Source organism: Mus pahari, chromosome 4 (genome assembly GCF_900095145.1).
Source record: "Mus pahari chromosome 4, PAHARI_EIJ_v1.1, whole genome shotgun sequence".
Taxonomy (NCBI): Eukaryota; Metazoa; Chordata; class Mammalia; order Rodentia; family Muridae; genus Mus; species Mus pahari.
This window is the reverse complement of record NC_034593.1, coordinates 123,239,180-123,258,312: the sequence shown is the minus strand read 5'-3', so window position 1 is coordinate 123,258,312 and position 19,133 is coordinate 123,239,180. Positions and strand designations below refer to the sequence as shown.

General features: G+C 44.1%; 1 protein-coding gene across 7 annotated transcripts in view; it reads left to right on the top strand.

Annotated features, from left to right (window-relative positions):
• Positions 1-19,133, top strand: part of Nfkb1 (nuclear factor kappa B subunit 1) — a 116,668-nt gene that overhangs the window by 59,149 nt on the left and 38,386 nt on the right. For all 7 annotated transcript variants that reach the window (XM_021195360.2, XM_021195361.2, XM_029537417.1 and 4 more), the window contains one exon: positions 10,355-10,503. In XM_021195360.2, the coding sequence (XP_021051019.1) occupies positions 10,355-10,503 (149 nt within the window). The remainder of the gene's footprint in view (positions 1-10,354; positions 10,504-19,133) is intronic.

Below are 19,133 nucleotides of genomic sequence, written 5' to 3'. Positions count from 1 at the left end.
ACAAAAAAAAAAAAGAAAGAAAGAAAGAAAGAAAGAAAGAAAGAAAGAAAGAAAGAAAGAAAGAAAGAAAGAAAGAAAGAAAGAAAGAAAGAAATGCCAGTGTCTGGTTAGTGCTTCTCATTTCCATCTCCAGCCAAGGAGATGACAGGACAGTTTCACAAGCTGCTTGGCTTCGTGGGCTCACCTTTGCTCAGACTTTCCGGGTCCCAGAAACAGATTAATGAATGAGGCAGGCCTGCCTCGCAGAGACCCTTGCAGCAGTTCTTAGTCAGAGGTCCCAGGGACCTGGTGTCTGACTCTTTCCCTCAGCCTCCTGGGAGCTGGTTGTTCCCACCCACCCCCTCCTGCTTCATTCATCCCTCAGGTCTCTGAACAGCACATATTCAGAAGATACTGGTTCTGTATCTCCAAAATGTAAGTGAGGTTCTCCTGTGTTGGCTGCTCTGTACTGGCTGTAGCCTGCATAAGAATGGCCCCAATACAACTGTTTTTCTAATAAAAGCATGAGTGATATTCTACCTCTAAAGTAAGATTGGTTTATGAGGTCTGCCATTGAGAGTGGTTATGGTAGGATCCCTGTCCAGCATTGGGACTGTATCTTAACCAGCAGTCTAGCTAGAAAAAACAGCACCTGTACCAAAAAAAAAAAAAAAAAAAAAAAAAAAAAAAAAACAAAAACAAAAAAAAAAAAAAAAAAAAAAAAAAAAAGAGAGAGAGAGACTCAAAATAGGAATCTCACAGGTTTGATGGGAATCGTGAGTACTTCTGCTGCAGAAAAGTATCCTTAAGAGGGACCAGGTGAAATACTGTCCAAAAGAAAAACAGGGACATGGACATGTACAAAAAAAGGTAATGGACACCATTAATCCCTGTGTCTTAGTGTCTGTCTGCAAAGGGGCCTGGGGATGGAAAGGCCTGGGGCCAGCAGTTGGAGGAATGTTGTGATTCCTTTTGAATTAGACTTAGAGTTCAAGCTAAGATGGATAGACTAAGGCAGTGAGGTCAGAGGAAAGGGCTGCACACTGGGGGAGGGGTAGAGGGAGGGACTGGGGGCAGGGAGAGGGGGGAAGTGCCCTTGCTCTGAAATTTGGCAGTTAAGTGGAGAATAAGAAGCAGCTCACTCCCACATACTAGGAAGGTTTTGGTACAGTTGTTCTGTTCAACAGGAGGCAAAGTTAGGTTTAAGAAGGAAGGTAACTAGCTCAGTCTTGGGCACATGGAGTGATAAACTGTTGTGAACAGAAGGGCTTCCTGCTAAGGGCTAGAAATGTCACACATGCTTATCTGGGAGATGAAAACACTGGGTTATTGGCAGGGGGGGGGCTGTTTGTTTGTTTACTTTTTTAAGAGATTGAGCACAGCCTGAGCATGTGCTTGAGGACATGTGCCTAAGGAGAGCCAGAGGTCTCAGGTCACAGTGGTGCTGGGATTACAGGTGGTTGTGAGCCTCTCCAAACGGTGTGGAAATGAACAACCAAATTCAGATCCATGGCAAGAGCAGCAAGCTCTTAACCAATGAGCCATCTGTCCAGCCTGTAGACTTTTAGTATCATATGGAGTAGATGATTCAACTCCATCTTGTGGATGGATATCAGATGATGTGATGACTTCCAGAAGGAGACTAGAGACTCAGAGTCCTGGACCAGTGCTTGTGAGCTCTTTGAGAAGGTGAATGTAGCCAAGCAGCTGGTGATGGGGGAGAAGGGAGGTCAGAGGGTCCACGTTTTAGGGATTGTCATAGGGCAAACAATAAGTGACTCGTGGGTTTGGAAACTTAAGGCAGTCAGGACCGTTAAGCAACCTTTATTTGAAGACTAGTAGAAGTACTTAATTTTTAGAAGACTTTGATTTGAGAAGAAGGTTCTCCCTGGTGACTAGAGTTGTTCTTGAACAATTGAGTGTAGAGAAAGAGAATGGAATTCAAGCAAGAGTGAGTAGAGTCTTTTAAGAACCTTTCTCACAAACTCAGAAAAAACATCAAATGAAACAAACACACCCCCCCCACCCTAAACCAGTCCTGTCTTCTTGGAGTAGCACCTGACGCCATGTGTTTGAATAAATGATAGCCTTTACTTACCATCATCAAGAAAGGGCTGCTATTTTTAGAATAAGGAAGCAAAGGAACAATGTGGATAACTAAGGGAAAGGGTCATTTAGATGCTTTGTAGGGGTGGAGAGTAATTAGGGGATCTAGAATAAATATTGTGGGTAAAACAAGATCGGTTTTCCTGGAAAAAGGAAGAGACACAGTTCTCTGAATTAGTGACAAGAACAAGTCTTGAGCTTCAGTAACAGAAAGAAGAGATATTTGTGGAGGGCCATTGGGGAGGCTTCTCATTAAATCTCAGGAAATCCCAGCAGCAGATATCTGTGAGGGCAAGAAGAGATAAAGGAGAATTATTTTGCATCAAGAACTGTTCTAAGCAATTTAAATTATCTCTTCTTAATCCTTGTGAAAACTCAGAGACTATGAAGTTGAAAGTTAAGCAACTTTCCCAGAGCCTGATATCAGCTGGTAATGGAGGGTCTAGGATTCAGAGCTATTCTGTCTGATTCCAACGCCTGTGTTCTTATGGTGAGAGGGCCCACTAGTTTCAGGTCTTGGAAGTTCAGCCCTATATCATAGCAGGATGAGATCTTTGAGGGAAGTCCATCTGCCCATCAGAGAAGGATCCTCTAATATATTGGTTCTCAACCTTCTGAATGCTGTGACTCTAATATAGTTCGTCATGTTGTGGTGACCCCCAACTATAAACTTATCTTCGGTGCTACTTCATTGCTGTAATTCTGCTACTGTTATTAATCATAATGTAAATATGTGATAGCAGGATGATCTTTGGTAACCCCTGTGAAAGTGGGGTTCAACCCACAAAGAGTCTCTACACAGGTTGAAAACTACTACACTCGTGAGAAATTGTGAGGCTGAGAAATTGGAGTGGAACAAAACTGTAGACCCTGTAAGTCTGACAGAAGTTAAGATAAAAGGACAGAAGACCATGTGAGGCAGGTACAGAAGACAAGAGGCCTCAGGCCAGCAGCCAACTAGAGACAGGAGGGAGACAAAGGAGGGCTCTGACTTCACGGGGACAGCTGTTGGCTTGGCTTGACTTTCTGGTGGTGATGACAGAAGAGTCTAGCTCCACAGCTGCCGTGATTCCTATGGAGGTTTCGGTACCAATTCTGGTCTAGCGGCAAGACCAGGGTCCCAGCTAGACACACACTTAAGCTCATGTTGTATGCTGGTATTTAATAATCATGTTCTAACTCAAATAGCTTGTTGAAAGGTTGTGTTGGGATCCAGGTATCTTTAAAGGCAAAAGACAAGGCATGTATCACTTTAATTTCTTCCTACCTAATATAACTGTTTACACTTTAGTAATCTGCCTTCACTAAATGACATTTAGTGCTAATCGTAATTGTTAGTCATGCACACGGCAAAGTAACAGGAAATGTTATGAGCACGGGGAATAGAAAGGATGGGTGCAAGAAATGCTTCTGTTCTTACAGTTCCTTCATTCTCACGTAGAAGATAGGACATTATTGATACAGGGGACATGTTGCATATTTAACAGTTGTTAACATACAGAGAAAAGATGAAGCAGGGTGGAGAGCAGCAGGTGGGGTGGTAGGAGCTTAGGTGGAGGAGGGTTCAAAGAACACTTGCCTGAGAAGGGAGCTGTGCACAGACCGGAGGTGGACAGACGACAGCAGACATCCTGGAACAGTGTCCCAGCAGAGCACACAAGTCCAAAAGCTCTCTGGTGGGAGCCCACTTGGAAAGTTCTGGAACAGCAGAGTCTGCTATAGATGCATTGGAAATACAAGAATCAACGTTGAATCAGACCCCCCCCCCAACCCCTGAGGCTCCCTCAGCTGCTGTAAAGGCTTTGTAAGAATAGAGACATTAAAATGTTTCATTTACTTCCATTCTTGAACATGGGAAATTGTAACCATGTATTCCCAGAACTGTGTTGAGTCCCTTGTGCTAATCACTCAATTAACATGGAAAGTTGTGATCATGTATTCACACAACTGTGTGGTGAGCCCCTGTGCTAATCACCCAGTTCCAAGTATTTTCATTTTTGGAATTTTGAGCTGAGGAATGATGATTTAGCATGTCCTGACTTGAATAAAACTCACTCAGAACAGGTCCTGAGGAGGCAGGCAGGGAGCCAGGGAGTAGCCTGGGATGCTGAGAAGTGGTTATTTGGGACTTCCTTTGAAGGCCTGGCTTGATTTTATTTATTTTCTAATTTTTTCAAAAGAAGAACTGAGAAGGCAAATAGAACAGCGAAAAGAGTAAGGTAATAGAGAGGACCCAGAACAGAGAGCACCCCTTCCCAGCACAGGGAGCACCCCTTCACACTTCACTTTCTATCTAGACAGCAAAGGGCTGGCAGAGGGAATATTTCTAACACCGTCCTACGAATGACAAGCCACATTCCTATGCTCTTTTGGAATCATGGGGTATTAAGCCCCCACACAAAGGTGAGGATTTGTCACATGTCACCAAAGCATTGAGACCCAATTGTACCAGAGGTACTGAGAGGAGCTTGACCTCTAGATATTTATGATGCGTGTGATAAGTTTGAAAATTAAAAGGAAACCAAAAAGAAAACAAGCCCTGCATCAAGGCTGATGAGGCGAAACTTTCAGAGCAGGGGTGTAGGCAGGCAGAGGTTTTATTCGCCTGCTCTGGATGAAACCCTCCTATCTGAGTGGTGGTTTGCCGTTGTAGTTGCAGCCTGACTCTTGTGCAACTAGACTCCTGATCACACTAGTAGGGAGTGTCAGGAACAGTGCAAATCCATGGGCCCTGCTGAAGGCATAAGTGTGCCAGCAATAGTGGTGAGTCAAAGAATTTTTCATGTATCCTGTCCCCTGCTTTGCAACCCCACACCAATATTCAGAGGGCTAAGAATGAACTCCACAGTGTTCTGTGTCTTGGCTGTCTCTCCGAAGCTTACATCACTTGTGCAGGCTGTCTAAACTTGCTTCTTATCTGCAAGGCAGGGTACTAGTGCCAACCCTGCCTATCTCAGGGTCATCAGAAAGCCCAGGTGATCTCCATAGATAAGAGGGAAGGACAAAAGACTCCGTGGTGCCAGACACTATGCAGGAGTCACAGTGAGCTGCCAGCAAATTAGCCATGAAGCACGAGGCTCAGAGGTCACTGGTTTGTGCAAGATGGTAGGGCTGGGGTTTGATCCTGGATTAGATCAACGCAGCATCCCTGTCTTAGCGAGACGAGACCAGTGTCCTGAGTCCTTTCTAGGCCATTAGCTGTAATCTCGTTTGGCAGGCTTGATCTATGCTTCCTGGTCGCACAAATAAATAATAAAGAACAGTAGACTGGCTCCCTGTCATCCTTGAGAGGGCATACATTATTAAAATAATATACTATTTTGTCTCTCTCCCTCTCTCCCTCCTTTATAATTTGACTTGAGAAGAGTAAGTGCCATGGTTTAATGATAACTATAGCATTTTTTCTTTAAATGGAAAAGACGTTCAGGATGACAAGGGAACTCTTGCTCTTTCACACCTAGCATGAGGCCCTTCTCACAACACGCCTCACCAGTGGACAAGCAAGCAGACGTCTCTGTAGCTGGACCTGTGCTCAGATCGACACACTAAAGCCGGTTAGAGAGAGAAAAATAATGGAGCCCAGTGTTGACATGGTGCCGTGAAAATGTGAATAGGCTTTGGGGAGGCGGTGGCAGACCCGAGTTCAGGGCACCACCACCTTACCCCAAACCATGGGAACCAGGTGGTGTGTGTTACTTCAGCTTGCGCAGGGCTGGTTCTTCCCCCCAGTGGAATGGGGTGCCACTACTGACCCCACATGGCTAGTGTGGGAATTTCTCCCTCCTCATCTGTAGAAACAGAATATACACAGAGACAAATGAACAAGCATGAGAAGTAAGACGTTATTAACTCTCGCTAGCCAGTCACATATCGCTTTCCTACCCTGTGTCCTCCAGTCATCCTCGAAAAGGGCACAGTAGTGGAGCCTTGATGGGCTGACATTGTAAGGAAGGTGTCGCATACCTCCTGTGCGTTGTTAATGAGCAGGATGGGGGCTCGGGAGGACTGAGCACCATGCAGGCATGTGCTCCACCCGCTGAGAACGCCTGCCAAGCCACCTCATTCTCTACCTGCCCCCTTGCTTACTCAGTCAGCTCTGCCTTCACATCTCAGTGAGTTGGTCTCACTGAAGCTCTCTCACTTCCCGACCATGTCAGACACTGTTAGAAACCCTGTTTGATGCGTTCGCCAGTTAGGTTGTACATGTATTGTTGAAGTTACCCCGTTAGTGTCTGTCCCACTGTTTAATTCCATGAGAGAAAGGAATTGGGCTTGTTTTGAGCAAGGTGTAGCCCACACTCTCTGACCTTCTACAGTGTGGGGCTCTTAGAAAGGGGCTTAACAAACCTGTGCAAAATAAACTAGTAAACTTTAGTACTCAGTGAAATAATGGGCTAGTTATTTCTGGAATTGTTGATATCATCAGGAACAAGGTATTGTCTTAACTCATTTAATCTTAAAACAGTCCTGTGACACTGCATCATTAATTTGAATTTGAAGGTGGAGAAGCTGACACATGTCACTCCCCGACAGCTGGGGGACTTGAACCTGCCTTTGAGAGATGTTAGCCTAACCATGACCTGCTGTGGTACAGAGCAAAGTTGGGTTCACAAGCAGAGCTAGGCCCTGTTAGAACCCTGGGGATGTTCGAAAGAAAAATCAGCAGAAAAGAATGATTTTAGGTATGATGGCTTCCATTCATGCTGCTTCTGCTTTCTGTCAGAGTACGTTAGCCAGATTTACCCAGAGAGCAGCCTGACCTTTGAAACTCTGGTTCTGAGGAAGTTCTAGACCGCTCATCTCTTGTAACTCCTTTGAAGAAACAGCATATGCTTTTCCACAGTAGGTCAGGGCTATCTGAGGTACAAGTATGTGGCTGACTAAGAGGGCCAGGCATACCTGAGCCCATGACTTACGGTTCTTTTTATAAAAGTAGCTCTGACCTATGGACTCAGAATTCTAGAAGAGTTTTCCTTCATCAGGGAAGGCCAAGGAAGTCTGATTGTCCCCACGAATGGCAGCTGACACTAGAATAACATAGTATTTTGTAGAAAAATAAAGCACAGTGAAAGAAAGAAAATAAATGTGTTTATAGAAAACTAACAAAACACTGCAATGTAGAAAAAAAAAACCTCCCCTTGGAATAGATGTGGGCCAAGTATTTTCCAGTCGCTCGCTTCAAATGGACCTATCAAACGTCGTCTTGGGCAGGTGTGTGACTCAAGGCCCTGTAAGTGAGGAAGTGTCTGGCAGTCTGAGATAGCCCCTGAGGGTTGGCCTCTCCTCTGCAGAGGACTGTTGTGAAGACTTTGTGTGTGTGAATGTGTATATTCCTCACCACAGCCCCTTCAGCATTATTGTCTCACGGAACAGGTGAAGAGACCCCGCAAGGTCACGCAGGCTGGAACTGCCCCTCGCCCAGAGCCAGCCTGGGCTGACTCTGAAGTCCACACCCTTACCATTCTGAACAGAAGACCATGCAGGGTGTTTCCTTTGGCTTCTTACCTGTGCTTGAGTGCTTACGATGTATTTGAGAGTCTCTGTTCAGACTCTACTCTCAGAAAGACCCTCCTAGTAGACAGTTGCCCTCTATAAACTTGATCTTCAAGAGACTGTTCTTTGGAGATGTAATACTTCCACTCCCTTCCCAGAATAAGGTTCTAAACTGGTGTTGGATACCTCTTGGCCACTATGGCATGATAAATGATGGTTCTAAGAAATCATTGTCAAGGTTTGCCTGTGCCACACGGTTGTCCCCACACGTAAGGCTCTAAGTCTCTCTCTCTCTCTCTCTCTCTCTCTCTCTCTCTCTCTCTCTCTCTCTCTCAGATGGTATCTTGGAAAGTACAGAAAGCCCAGGGCCCTCCCTGTTTCATTCTGTGGTCTGTGTAAAAACCAAATGCTACCATCCCAACTGCACTCTTTCAGATGGATCAAACAGCACATTAGTCACTGGCAGATCTTTCAGGTCCCTCACCTCAGAGTCGTCCCAGTTCCTCATTCTTGCCGCCCTTCAACCATGAAGTTAGTAGTAAGAAAAACAAGTGAGAGCTTTTTGAATGCACCTCCCACCTCTTTCCGTCAGTGCCAGTGACTAACTAGCCTGTCACCGTAGCTTCAGAAGGCTAGGATTCCAAAGTGTCTGGCCTTTCTCCATGAGGTCTTTCTGCTTAAGTGGAAAGCCTGCCTGATTTCACCCAAGTGAAGCGCTTCCTCGAGCCTTTCTGTGCTGCGTTCCTGAGCACACTGTCAGTTAAAAGTGAGATCACTTGACTCGATGCCTCTGCTGATCATTAGCAGACTGATGTGACCAGCCAGAGCTGGAATAAGCCATCTGTAGGAAGAGCGTCAATCTTGGAACAGAACCAGCACTCTGTATTCCTTGTCCTACACTTAAATGGGAAAGTGGCCTGTGAAGAAAGACTGCTTGCTAAATTCACTTCGTTTTACTATCAGAGAGAGTTTTAAGTTCTGTGCCTAAGAAAGTGATTCATGCTTTGGGACAGTCAAGGTTAAAGTTAGTGCAAAACTTTTCTCTGAATTAGGCAACTCTGTAACTGTGGGAAGGCAGTCCTGCTGATGGCCTCGCCCCTCTGGAAGAAGTATGCCCTGGTCCATTTTATGTTGTCTTGGCTGACAAGCAAATTACAAAGAATTCAAGTTTGCTTGGCCTGGGGTTTGACGCCCGGGAGGCTTCAGGTTGTTGGTCAGCCACATCTGATGGGAACTTTGCAGCCCAGGACAAGACAGGAAATTACGTAACAAGGGAGGCCATCTTGGCTGAAGTATCTCTTCCTCTTTGTATAACTCACAGCTCCATAGATGAGGGCTGGCTCTTATGGTATATTCGACTTTACCTCCTAGAGATCCACTTCCAGACACCATCCCTGGATTACATTTCTAGGTTCAAAACATCTCATGAGTTTTGGGGTGGGTTCAGAAGCAACCCATTATAATGTCGTATCAGGGCTCAGACAGACAGGCCTCCTTGGGGAGTCTAGACAGCTGGCTCGCTGGCCAGAAGGGAGACCGTTGTTCAGGGCAATGGTATCTCTTCTCCATCCTCTCTGGGGAGTTACACCAGAGGTGATCAGCTTCTCGGCTCTGACCGTCAGAGGTTACATTGAAGAAAACCCATATTGAGAGCAAACTGCAGAGCCCTGCCTCAGGGGGGTCTGGACCGCACTGATAGTTGAAGTGAGCGGGCTGAGGAAGGCTGTGCGTCTTCACAGGAAGCTTTGTTAGCAGATGCAGGCTCTCCACATTCGTGTTGGCATTTATCCAGAGAGACGATGCACCTCAGGCATTTCTAACAATAGGCGGGATTTATGGCAGGTTCTGCCTTAATAGAATTCAGAGGAGACTAATGCCCCTGAGCTTCTCGGGGTGTGATTCTCATGGCGTGATTTCCATAGTGTTATTTTCATGGTGTGAGTCTCATGGTGTGGTTCTCATGTTGGTCCGTCATGAGGAAAAGTTCTATACTGTAGAGGTTGGGATGGTCAACTAGACAAGAAGGACTTTGTCATCCCCTCTCTCCTGTCCTGTCCATTGCTGTTCTTACCACCTTAAAAATACACAAGTAAAATGATCGCCTCACATGGAAAACTTAATTTTGTAAAACAAGAGCTAAACAACCAAATGTGAAACCTACAAATTTTCAGTCAGAAAGTTTGCTTTTTTTATTTAAGAAACTCACAGACACCTGAACATGTACAGTATAAATGTCAGAGCCCATGCCTGGGGAAACTACTAAAGACTAGTGGGTGTCCTATTAGGTGATGTGGACCAAGCCATGGGCTTAAGTCATTAAAAACAGCCTTCAGAGCCAAGCCCCTGAACGAGATTACCTTTCTGGCCTAACCACGTGGCAAGGAGTTAGGACTCAGTCTTTGTTTGTCTCTCTTACTTCATCAGTCATCCATTCCCTCCTCGTGCATGGTTTGCCCAGTTTTCATCACTGAAAATCATGACAAGGTTTCAGAGAAGAAATAGTGTTGGTTAGCAAGGAGGGCCTATGTAAGGACCGGTGTGACAGTCCTATCTAATAGGGCATACTCTGTTTTCAACGACTTGTTTCCTGAATATATAAACAACCCCCACTAACATTTTGATTTATTTCCATCCTGTCATATGTTCATTGTATATTTTTTAAGTTGAGCTATAGTCAAATATGTATCCATCTGCAAAATGTTATATTTCTGCTGATTGGTTCCATGTTACAGTCAGGTCAGATATACTAACTGTTGAAAATGTGCTTCTCATATAGATTTGCAACTATGTGGGGCCTGCAAAGGTTATCGTTCAGTTGGTCACAAATGGAAAAAACATTCACCTGCACGCCCACAGCCTGGTGGGTAAGCACTGTGAGGATGGGATATGCACCGTAACAGCAGGACCCAAGGACATGGTGGTTGGGTAAGTGGGGTGCATGGTATAGAGGGAGCGGGAACACGCGGATGTGAAATCCATAAGCCCCTTTCTTTGTGGACCCGTGCAAGGCCTAAGAGGGTCTCACACACGCAAGCTTATAAAGCCAGGGGAATGTGTGTTCTCTCCTTTGAGCTGCTACGGAAATAGAGGTGACCAGAGATCTGTCCTGCCTGAGACCCTCCTTGCATGTGTAGTCTTGGCCTCTCAGGGATGGGTTTGGACAATGTTATAATTATAAGCCCTTGACCTAAGAGGCATTTGTGCTACTTTCAATAATATTTTTCTTCTCCTGGAATTAAAGATGAAGAAAAGAATGAAACAACTACCTTAACTATATAGAAATGGTTACCATGGAGATGCTTTTTGCTTCCTTGAAACAGCATCTCCACTATAGTTTAAGCTTACTTTGAACTCACATATATCCTGCTGTCTCTACCTCCCAAGTGTTTAGGTTCTGGGATTAGGGATATGTACCACCACACACAGCTCTGATTTTTGCCTATTTGGTATTCCCTTAATAGAGTTCTAATGGGAACATTTGAGACATGAAGCAGATAAGTAAATGTTTCAACTCTGTGCTACATATAAAATGTATGCTTTTTAAGTAACCAAGAAATGGGAATTGGTTTGGGCATTCATTTGATCTGGAACATAAGTTAAAATTAGTGTACTCTTTCAAGGTCAGTCAAATATAACAATTTTTAGTGAATGAAATTTTATAGAAGTAATTTTATTTCAAAAGTATCACAAAATATTTAATAAGACATAATTATTGGCTGGGGTGGATGAGTTTAGTTTGCAAGTGTGATGGCCCAAGTTCAAAGCCCCTGGCTTCTCATAACAGCCCTTTGAAGATCTTTTATACTCCCAGCTCCTGCATGGCAGCAGGAGGCAAAGGCAGGAGACTCTGGAATCTCATGCACTGGCTTGCCTGGTGTGGTGGACAAACACCAAAAGCATCCCATCTCAGAGCTGAAGTCTCCTCAGACCTCTCCACTCACAGCTCAGCACATGAACAGCTGGGTTTGCACACATAAAATAAAGGCACCCATTATGCTAAGGTTTTATATTTCATTATCCTGAAACACTAAAATAGCAGACAATGTAGTAACTTAAACAGCAAAAGAATGATATAAGCATTCAATCATCTCAAATACAGATAACTCCTATTTTCTGGATTCTTAAAAAGCCAAGGGGATGGCTCAGTAGGTAAGTGCACTTTCCACCAAGCCTGACAGGCTGAGTCCAACTCCTGTAACCCACTTGGCAGGAGAGAACCAACTTCCACACCTTATCCTCTGACCAACAAAGGTATAAGTGCACACACACACACACACACATACACAGTGTAATAAAAATTTTAAATAAAAAAAATTAACTAAAATATTTTTAAAGACAAAAGGTAAGAGCTGAGGAGACAGGTCAGTGGGTAAAGTATTTGCAGTGCAAACTTCAGGGACTGAGTTCAGAGCTCCAGCGCCCACATGAAAATCCAGGTGTTAAAAAACCAAACTGATAAATAAAATAAAAACAGGAAAAGGCAAAGCACGGTGGTGCACACCTTTAATCCCAGCACTCGGAAGGCAGAGGCAGGCGGATTTCTGAGTTCGAGGCCAGCCTGGTCTACAGAGTGAGTTCCAGGACAGCCAGGGCTACACAGAGAAAGCCTGTCTCACTGCCCCCCAAAGCCAGGTGTAGTGATGCACCTGGAACCCCAATGCCCAGCCACAGGGATGGAGCAGATCCTCGGGGCTCACAAGCCAGTCAGAGAGCACTGGGCCCAGTCCATGGCCCTGTCTCAAAAAACGCATTAGAGAAGCGATTGAAGAAAATCCCCTGCCTGTGTTCTCTGTGCTCGCATGCAGATACATTCTTGTTAATTTTATTTGTGTACAACATCATTCAGAGTTCTCTGATCTTAGATAAAGTATTGTCTGCGAAGATTCCAGCGAGTGTGTGCTTTTTATGCAAAGAAGGGGAGTGTGTAGCAGCCTTGATGAAGTCTGACTCTGTGGTTGTGCGCTCTTGGGAGGTTCAGCTTTCAAATTCCCAGGCATCATTTCTTCATTTGACGACGAAGATGCTCAAGTGTGAGAAGCTCCCAGAGAGGGGGACCTTTCCTTTAAGTCACCAGACTCTGGTGCTTTTCGATGTTAGGGAGAAAATTATCTGAACTACAGGAAGCTGAAGTTGGTTCTCATGCACTTTAGTCTCAGCTTCTCCTGGATGCCCTGCTTCTCATTCTGTTAGTGCTGGCATGCAGGGTGGCTGTCAGTTTTAGACAACTGATCAGTTAGTGTATTCCCTGATTTGCCGCAGCATAGCTGACTTCTTTGAAGCATTTACATTCTTTTCGTCTTGCCTAATCTATCTTACAATTTTATGTTCTTAGGGAAATCACACGTGACCTTTTCTAGTTCATTATTATTTATTATTATAAAACTTGCGGAGTATTGCTTCTCTGTTGGATTTAATAATCTTTCATGATTTAGAAGAAGCTAGCAGTGGCTTTGTTTGCTGCTCTGAGGTAGAGGGTCTGCCTCGTGGGCACAAGGCCTTGGGTTGCTCTCCCCTGCCGCACCACTGCCACTAAAAACACTAATGGCCGTTTATGCTGGATCCTAGACTGCAGCAATGGAGGTAAATTCAGTATCTGTAAGCAGAGCAGGGAGGTCCGTCAGTGTCTTTTAATGTTGTGGGGTACGCAGCTCTAGAGTTGGGAGTGTACATTACTCATTGATTTAGCAAACATTTTCGACATCTAATTCCTGAGTGTGCTTCCTGTGGTTTGATCTAGTCATAACTGGGTGGGATTTTCTAAGGTTAGGAAACTTTCTCAGAGAGATGCCGTCAAGGAGATGCCTCCTGAGTGATAGCGGATAGCCACAGTAGCTTTTCCCACACAAGAATCTCTCACTGTAGAATGTCTGCAGTCGCTTTCCCATTTGGTATTTAGCTGAGAGAATTCTGCTCACGGTATTTCCCTCAAAGACACCCTTTTCCTCATGATTCCCTCGTCTCTGTGTCTATGAGTTTCTAACACAGACCTACATCTTTTGCTTTTTCTTCTTTTTCTCTTGGATGGAAAAAACAAGCATGCTAGCAGCCTGGAAGTCAGATCTCCTATATGCTTCTGTCACTGTGCACAGCAGAAGGGAGGGGGGCCAAGTTGCATGACTTTCTAAAGACTTGAATTCCTTTCCTTACAAAATGAGAAAGACACAGACTCTATCTATCTCCAGGCACTCTGTGTCTTTAACCCTCTAGACCAAGCCCACATTAGCTAATGTTATAAAACAGCATGAGTAAACTTGTCACTATCTTCCCGTGGCATGACATCCATTATTTTATTTAGTTCTGACTTGTAGGCGAGAAGTTTAGGAAGGCAGCCAAAGGTGTTTCTTGACTTGTCAATACTAGAAATAGAACCAAGATAACATTTTCCAATACTACAGATTAGACTGAATATAGATTCACAAACAAGGCACCAGTCCAAAATACCAACATAGGTAAAAATGACCCCAAAAAGACCAAGCTTTGAACACATCAGACCAAACAGACCCCCTTTGTTTATAGTGTCTTTCACACTTCCTTCTCTGTTTGGATTTTTAATAAGTTTAGTTTCTATTTTTCCAAATTATTTTATCAGTATTAGAACTATCTTTTGGGGTTTGATTATGGATTTGATTGTTTTAATATAGGGTCATTAACTTTAGTTAGCTTTCAGTAGATCTCTTGTCTCTTATGCACTTAGTTAGACTTCACTGTCTTTCTTAATAAAAAATAATAATAATCCTGTTTGGTATTTTATTTTGACCTAGAATGTTAATATTTTTAGCAACACTCTAGTTCTCTGAAATTTTTTGTTCAGTGGAAAATGTCTTTGCATTTCTACTTTGCTGTTGGCCACGTCCACCAAGTCACCACACCCTGTTTGCTTCCTGGCAACCTGGGTTGAAAGAGATGTACAGTTCTTTTTCTGTCCCCCTCCCAACTAATTTATGTAGCATATTGCAGTTGGTAAGCAGGAGAGCAGAGATTCTCAACCTGTTGGTCGCAACCCCTTTGCGCATCAAATTGTCTTTTCACAGAGCATGCCTATGACCATAGAAAAACACAGAGATTTATATTAAGATTTATAACAGTGTCAAAATTACAGTTATGAAGCAGCAATGAAATAATTTTATGGTTGGAGGTCACCACAGCATGAGGAACTGTGTTAAAGGGTCGAAGCATGAGGAAGGCTGAGAGCCACTGCCCTAGATGAAATATAGATATGAGAACACACAGGTGAGCTTTTGGGCTCCCTCAGTAGATCTGCTACATTAAATTACTGTTGTACAGACTCAGTCTAATTGAGATTGGTCATTTTGTGTAGCTAAACACTAGCCCACAGAAGAGGCACTGCCTAGAGAAGATTGGACCAATCTGGACGTAGGTTCGAGGTGTACCGTACCAAGTTGGTGTATGCACTGTGAGACAAGAGCTGCTTTTGAACACTGCGAAATCAGTGTCTGAGCCTTGAAACAACAAAAGGCAAATAGGGGCCACTTGTGAGCCCCAAACCAGGGTTAGAACCATCAAGACTTGAACAACAGCTTCCAGATGATGATGAAGATGAAACATCTGGCCTACTGCAGCATGTTTATTGGCGGCTGCAAGTTTAAGTCAGCCTGGGTCACTTCATATAAAATAGATGCCAGCCTCCACCCCAGAGAGTGTGATTTCACAGGGCAGTGTAAAGCCAGGCCCTCCAGCCTTAGCATTCCTCAGAGTTAACTGAAGGGTTTGTTTGAAAAATTCTGATTCTGTAGGTTTGGATGGAGCCCCAGATTTTTAGTAAATTCTAAAACAATGCTAATGTTGCTAGTTAAAGACTCCCATGTTGTGAATACGAGAGGAAGAAGCAAGGGTGTGACTTCAGCCCTTTTATTGGTGGGTGTGGCCTTTCTGTTTTTCAAACGTCATTGCTGCTCTTCCCCTCCAGTGCTCATTTCTGTGAATTTTGATAATCATATGGCTACCCCTGCTAACTATGCAGTGGCTCCTAAGCCCAGACTCTCCTAATGCCTCTGTATAGACAACTCAGGCAGTCCACTCCACTAAAGGTCTTGACAAATACAGATGAGTTTTCTTTAACTGTGGTTTTGCTTTTTCAGAATTGCATACCACAGAGTCATACAGCCCTGAGCCCTTTAAAGCCTTTCACTCAGCACCATACACAGAAGCCCTGCATGGTACTGCTCCATGTATCCTTCCTGCTTCCTTTCAGTCACTATGGCCTGGCATTGTACCAATGCCCACAGTGTATTATCCGTTCCTCTGTTCATGGACATTTGCTTTCTCTCCAGGTATTGAAGATAAGGCACTTTGCTTGTGAACATAAGTTTTCATTTCTCTTGGGTAAATATTGAGGAACAGAATGACAAAGACACAACTACAAAAATGATATTCACAAGAATGTGCCAAGTCCTTTTCCAAAGTGGCTAAAGCATTGTGTGTTCCTTATGTGCTCATAGTCTAATACTAGTAGCAATCTACTCTCATGTTCTTTGACATTTTGTTGTAAAATTTTCAAACATTTTTGAAGTAAACGAATATCATGAGCTACTATTGTGCCCAAAAGGCAGCACCAGCAACGAAGTATTACATTTCCAAACTTGATTAAATCCATTCTTTTACATGGATATCTTTTGGCTATTGATATCTAATTGTACTGTGGTTGGAGGATATTTTATATAATTGGTATCATTTTAAATTTATTGAAATGTTTTTTTAAGAAAACAACCACTGTTATTTTAAAAGCGTGCTCACTGTTGTCTGGTAGAGTAGATGGTCTGTAAATGTCAGTTGGGTCCAGAAGTTATAGAGTGCTAGTCTAGTCTTGTGTCCTTACTGATTTTTGTCTGTTAGTTCTGTACATGGCCAAGAGAGGGGTGTTGAAATGGCAAACGCATTTATAGAAATGTCTGTTTCTTCCTTTCATTGTTGTAAGATGTCTGCTTCCTATAATGTAGAACTCTCCTGTACCAGGAGCATCGGGTCCTTAAGCTTTCTTGATGAATTGATATTCCTGTCACTATAAAATAATCCCCTTCCATCCTTGGCAATGCTATTTCCTCTCCAACTCCACCTTGGCTGATGATAATACACTGAGCATGGTGCCACTCTGAGTAAGAAGTTTTGGGCTGTATGTATATGAACTTTCACTTCCCTGAGCCAGGCCTTGTGCTGTCACATCATAGAGTTTACGTCTACATACATTAAAAATTCCACAATACATTTGTTTTGTGGGGTTATTTCCCTAGACAGAAAAGTAACTTTTAACTAAGTTGTATAAATTAGGGGACTTGAATCTTCTATTTACACACATTGGAATCTGCATTGCTCTTCGTCCTATTTCATAGGTCAAGATTTCTTCCTCCCCGGCCTGCATCACTTCTATCTGGTATCTCCTCTCCAGCCTGCATCACTTCCTATCTGGAGTCTCCTCTCCAGCCTGCATCACTTCTATCTGGTGTCTCCTCTCTGGCCTGCATCACTTCTATCTGGTGTCTCCTCTCCAGCCTGAATCACTTCCTATCTGGAGTCTCCTCTCTGGCCTGCATCACTTCTATCTGGTGTCTCCTCTTCAGCCTGCGTCACTTCCTATCTGGTGTCTCCTCTCTGGCCTGCATCACTTCTATCTGGTGTCTCCTCTCTGGCCTGCATCACTTCTATCTGGAGTCCCCTCTTCAGCCTGCATCACTTCTATCTGGTATCTCCTCTCCAGCCTGCGTCACTTCTATCTGGTATCTCCTCTCCAGCCTGCGTCACTTCTATCTGGTATCTCCTCTCCANCTATCTGGTATCTCCTCTCCAGCCTGCGTCACTTCTATCTGGTATCTCCTCTCCAGCCTGCGTCACTTCTATCTGGTATCTCCTCTCCAGCCTGCATCACTTCTATCTGGTATCTCCTCTTCAGCCTGCGTCACTTCCCCACGTTGCTGGCCTGAGACTGATGAGTCCTTTTTGGTTTTAAGTCTGAAGGTCTTCCCTTTATCGTCTCTGTTCAAAGGTGTTTTTTGAAGAGCAGAGGATTCTAAGCTGACAATATGTTCTTTCATGTGTTGGTTTTATGTTGATTCACCGTCTTAGGAACTTGACCTGTTTCCAGCAAGAGCTCTCTGTAGGTCTGCCCCGGCTCTGCTGTCCCCAGAGTGTGACTGTTTCTCGAGCAGTGTCTTGACTTTTCTTTAGCACTAGCTGTAAGCAGTGTGAGTTTTGATGGGTTTGAGGGTAGCTTTCTTTTTAAGCTTGAGCTTCTTAGTAGTCTTAGATCTTTGGATTTACATTTCTTATTAAATCTTAAAGCTTTTCAACTGTTAAATTTTCTGTCCACCACTTTTCTATCACTGCCCCTGCTCCCCATTCCTGTTCTCTGTCATTTTCTCTCTTTCAGACTAGGGTTGAGTTGGCACATTGACTAAGAGAATACCTTCTGAATAGTCAGTCTGATGCTTCGTGTATTTTGAGGCTTCTTGTTCGGCTCTGCATGGTTTATGAGAACAGTAGCTCTTTCCCTTAGTCTAACAGGGCTTTCTCACAAATGTTTCCTTTGGACTTGTGAAAATCTGTGATGCTGTGGATATAAATCCTAGTCTTACCTCAAGGCTTTGCAGCTGCAGAGCCCTGGCTGCTTGGGTTCCCCTCCCATCCTGCAACCTGAGCATTAAGCCAGGTCATTGTAACAGGAACTCTCTATTTTTTCTAGGATGACTGTTCTGTGTCACCTATTCCCCAGAGCATGACAATCGTTTTCTCATGTGTTTCGGTTATTTAATTCTAGAGGGACAGTCTAGGTCTATATTACTCCACCATGGCCTGTGGTGGAGCACTGGGGTATTGTTTACTAGGGTAAACCCTTCCTTCACGATTCATATAATAAGTAAGCATTGTGCCCTTCTCCAGATGTGAAGCTAGGTTACATGTAAAAAGTGCAGCTGAGGTGATGGTCACTGATGTTCCCAGGAGATGAGCCTGGGCTCCTAGCAGGGGAGCAGTCTGTACAAGAGTGAAACCCGAAAGGGCAGACACGAGAGCTGTTGCTTCTGGAGGCCTGCCTGGACCTCCAGGCACATTAGCAGGTTGGGTGCATATTGTTTGTGATGCTCCCTCCATTCAAGCTTTCCTGTGGTCAGCGGGCACCTGCTGAGGACCCACATGTCAGCCTGCGTTCTAGACCTGGGGATCTCTGTCCTGAAGGAGCTGTGGAAATATGGCATGTTGACTTCTCTGTGTCCCTGTAGCTCACTCCACATCTGGGCTTCACGTGTCTGTTTCCTTCTGCCTTCACTTCTTCTCTTCCATTTCTCCAGTTTTTATGACCTTTTCACTGTAGCTTGTTCTCATGTGTGCTGGCAAGTTGTCATATCTCTTTTATTGTAATTTTATATTACATTTGTGTGCGTGAGTGTGTGTGCGTATGTGTGCGTGCACACGTGTTCATGCGTGTTCGTGTGTGTGTGTGTGTGTGTGTGTGTGTTTCTGCTTGTCTATATCTTTCTGTCTGTGTGTTTATCAGGGGGAGGCTATCTTCTCTCTCTCTCTCTCTCTCTCTCTCTCTCTCTCTCTCT